The sequence below is a fragment of the Limulus polyphemus genome, unplaced genomic scaffold (assembly GCF_000517525.1).
Source record: "Limulus polyphemus unplaced genomic scaffold, Limulus_polyphemus-2.1.2 Scaffold2072, whole genome shotgun sequence".
Classification (NCBI taxonomy): domain Eukaryota; kingdom Metazoa; phylum Arthropoda; class Merostomata; order Xiphosura; family Limulidae; genus Limulus; species Limulus polyphemus.
Window position 1 is genome coordinate 113,180 of NW_013667682.1, and position 4,024 is coordinate 117,203.

General features: G+C 33.3%; 1 protein-coding gene across 3 annotated transcripts in view; it reads right to left on the reverse strand.

Moving 5' to 3' along the window:
• LOC106465850 (telomerase reverse transcriptase-like) overlaps positions 1-4,024 on the reverse strand; it is a 43,534-nt gene that overhangs the window by 19,639 nt on the left and 19,871 nt on the right. For all 3 annotated transcript variants that reach the window (XM_022393803.1, XM_022393802.1, XM_022393804.1), the window contains exons 10-12: positions 1,964-2,038; positions 1,569-1,785; positions 180-269 (exon numbers count right to left, since the gene is read on the reverse strand). In XM_022393803.1, coding sequence (XP_022249511.1) covers positions 180-269; positions 1,569-1,785; positions 1,964-2,038 — 382 coding nt within the window. The remainder of the gene's footprint in view (positions 1-179; positions 270-1,568; positions 1,786-1,963; positions 2,039-4,024) is intronic.

A 4,024-nucleotide genomic window follows, 5' to 3' on the forward strand; every position in this document is an offset into this window, starting at 1 on the left:
ATTATAATGCCCCCATGGCTGAAAGGGCAAGCATGTTTGGTGGGACGGGGATTCAAACCTGCGACCCGCAGATTGTGAGTCAAGTGCCCTAACCACCTGGCCATGCCGGGCCTACTCAAACTGAAATACTTACTTTGTTTTGTACTTCAGATGGTTGAGCTTAGTGTACAGATACTTACCATCATCCTGTAAGCATTTTGCTTCTGTTCTTGACTGGAAATTCACAACTACTTTCTTGGCATTCATTGTACAGTTGTATTCTGGAATTCCTAACAAAAAAACAAAAAAAAAAGTTAAAACTTTGCTATTTACAGATTATAGTTAGCCAGACATACAGAAATATTAATCAGTAATCAGTTTCATCGAGCAAAATTCTGTTGGAGAGTCAGATTACTCTAAGTTATATTACAATATCATTTTGTGTGTCTAGACAATATATATTTATAATTCCAGCTGTATACCAACCTGATAAACCTTTGAACTAGCTGTACGTTATCTCTGTTGGATTGAAGAAAGAAGTCCTGTTGCTGAACAGAACTATTTTGGAGTCACACTACTCTAGGTCATGTGTAGATCCTCAGTTCATTCAGGTTACAGTCATGAATATATATGAGCATCGACTGAAGCAATAAAAAAATAATACCAACTCCCTATTATCTGGACAAGCTTAGCTGCAGTAACCTCTAAATGTCAGGTACCTACCATATGGCCACACCAAGTGGTAGGTATAACCATAATAAACTATCTATAATCTTTGGCATGTCAGATTTACAGAATCAGTAACCATTCTAAGTCTGTGGTGTGTCACACATATAGAAACAGTATCCTTTCTAAGTCTCTGTGGTGTCAGACATGCAGAATCAGTAACGTCTCTGTTTTGGTCTGCAGTACGTCAAACAAACAGTCAGTAAATTTCAAGTCTATTGTGTGTCACACATGCAGAATCAGTAACGTTTCTTCTTAGGTCTGCAGTATGTCAGACAAATAGTCAGTAAATTTTAAGTCAATGGTGTTTCGGATATGAAGAATCAGAAACCTTTCTACAAGTTTGTCCGTAACGTTTATTTGTAACATATATAAAAACATGGTATAAAATAAAACAAAATGTGATGATGTAAATATTCATTTACATAAATTGTGAAAACACAGCAGAATGGAATAGTAAGAATTTAGAGTACATATACATTTGAAATACAACGTAAAGAACAGTGGGTAGTGTGTAGTTATGAAATAAAAGAATAATAAAATATGTTTTCTTCAATTACTAAAAAAAGAATGATATTCATTGTACATCTTACTTGATTAAATATTCAATCTTAATTATTATTTTTCTTATCTGAGTTTGATAATTATGAAGAGAAAACATGTATAAGTAAGATGGAAATAACTATGAACCACACTAGATGTAATCTAATCTTTATAAACAAACATGACCATAAAAACCTAATTAATGGAAAATACAAATATGTACAAAAAAGTACTATTTATCATTCATCTCCAGTATTATCCAAAGTTCTAAGAATAATGTAGTGGCTCAATGAATTATTAAATAAAAACTTAATTTTTACCTTTCGAGAATATCTCCACAAAAGTATTGGCTCTTTCCAAATCTGGGGTGACGAAGAGATAGTCATCAACAATCCTCATCAGCAAATCTTCCTCAAAATTTACAGAGCTGTGAATATACTGTTGTTCCAGCTCGGCCAGGTAGAGGTTGCACAGGATCGATGATAGGGCACCACCTTGACTGATACCTTTGCAAAGATGGTAGTAACATTTTCCTGTCTGGAGAACAAAGAGTTAGCACATTTCAATAATTGATAACTTCCAGTACTTTACAGTACACAAATATGCAATTTTGAGGTGTAGTTATTTTTGTTTCAAGAAACTTATCTAAACTATATTAAGCTTTAGAAAACTTGGCTAAACCAAATAGTCATAAAACACCAGAGGGAACAAGTACCTTGATGAAGCAATTGTTAATGTAAGCTTCTAGCAGTTGGATTTGTGCTGCGTGACTGAGGAATTCGTCGTAGCCCTATAAATATCATACAAATTGAAAGCAGTTAATAGATTATTAATGAAAATTTCTGAGTGAAAGTAAAGAACAGTGTATAATGATGGATCAACCATACTATATCTAGTACTGATGAGACCTTTTATATCAACACTAGAGTTCTTTAGGCCAGCTTGGATACAACAAATAGAGTAGTAGCTGAAAGTAAAGTGTATAATAATGTTCTATATCCAGTCTTGATGAGACCTTTTGCATAATACCAGGGCTCTTCAGGCCAGCTAAAGAGAAATGATAATAGTTGAAAGTATTTGTTTGTTTGTTTTGAATTTCGCGCAAAGCTACACGAGGGCTATCTGCGCTAGCCTTCCCTAATTTAGCAGTGTAAGACTAGAGGGAAGGCCGCTAGTCATCACCACCCACCGCAAACTCTTGGGCTACTCCTTTACTAACGAATAGTAAGATTGACTGTCACATTATAATGCTCCCACAGCTGAAAGGGTGAGCATGTTTGGTGGGACGAGGATTTGAACCCACGACCCTCAGATTGTTAACCACACTATACCCAGTGCTGTCAAGGCCTTCAAGCCAACTGAGATACAACAGATGTAAGAGAAGTTAAGAAACTATTTATATCATCAAATTGCTTGAACAACTGTTTGTTTATGAGCTGGATTAAGTTGGTGATTAAGTGTAAGTGTAATTTTTTATCAATTCTACTTAAGACACTACATATCAGAAACGATTTTTAACACTATATTATTTATTTGTTTAAACACCATATACTATTAATGATTATTTTAGTAAATGAACTTGCCTAATAAGGGAAATACTGACCAACAAAACTAACCCAAGTCAGACATTCAGATTTTATAAACTAAGCCTGTTTCTTCTGTATTATTTTAATACAAATTTTATATTAAAATAATACAGAAGAAACAGGCTTCAATTATTTTTTTCAGTAGCATTACTTGTGGTTTTCTTTAAAATTTCAGGTTTCATGTGGCAAGAAAATTTTTATTTCATTGTGGTATATAACACCTTATGGTAATGAAGCCCAATCTATAGATAACAGTTTGTGTGGCATCATAATAAGATATATAATAATAGCATCTTGCCTGCACACATGGCCTTTTTCTCAATACCTGAACTCACCAAGTCAGCTGGGCATGCAACAGTGATGTGAGGAACACTACATGTGTGTACAAGATACTATTATATTCCACATACAACCAAACAATAGATTTTCTTCTGTTATTTAATAGTTTTTACTTTTAAAAACACTTGTACATTTGTAGAAACTCAGCTTGTTAATAATGACAAAAATGAGATTATTAATCATTTAATATATATATAAATAAAATATGACTAAATACTCATTACAAATGATAATAGTAATGTTAAAATTAACTAAATACTGATTAAAAAACTATGTTAATATCTCTATGTTTAAGGAAGCTCACTTTCTATTACATTGTTGTTAACACCTCTAAATTTTAAATAAATTAACTTTTCATAATAGTGACATCACTATATTTTAAGGAAGATAACTCTTCATCATCAGATTGTGAATATCTTTATGTTTTAAGAAAGAAAACTTGTCATTACCAGGCTGTAAATATCCTGTAATTATAAGGAAGTTAATTCCTCATTACACAGTTGGTTAAACCTGTAATGCTGTATTTAATAAAAACAAGCTTAATAATTTAAAAAAGATGTTTCTTAAGTAAAAAAGTCAAATGTTCAAAATACTATTTCTACTTTAAGTGAGAATTTCTCACATTTCAAAGTAGCGTTGTAAATATGCAGACATACCATTGTGCCACTGGGGGCACACATTTCAAAGTAGCGTTGTAAATATGCAGACATACCACTGTGCCACTGGTGGCACACATTTCAAAGTAGCGTTGTAAGTATGCAGACATACCACTGTGCCACTGGGGGCACACATTTCAAAGTAGCATTGTAAGTATGCAGACATACCACTGTGCCACTGGGGGCACACATTTC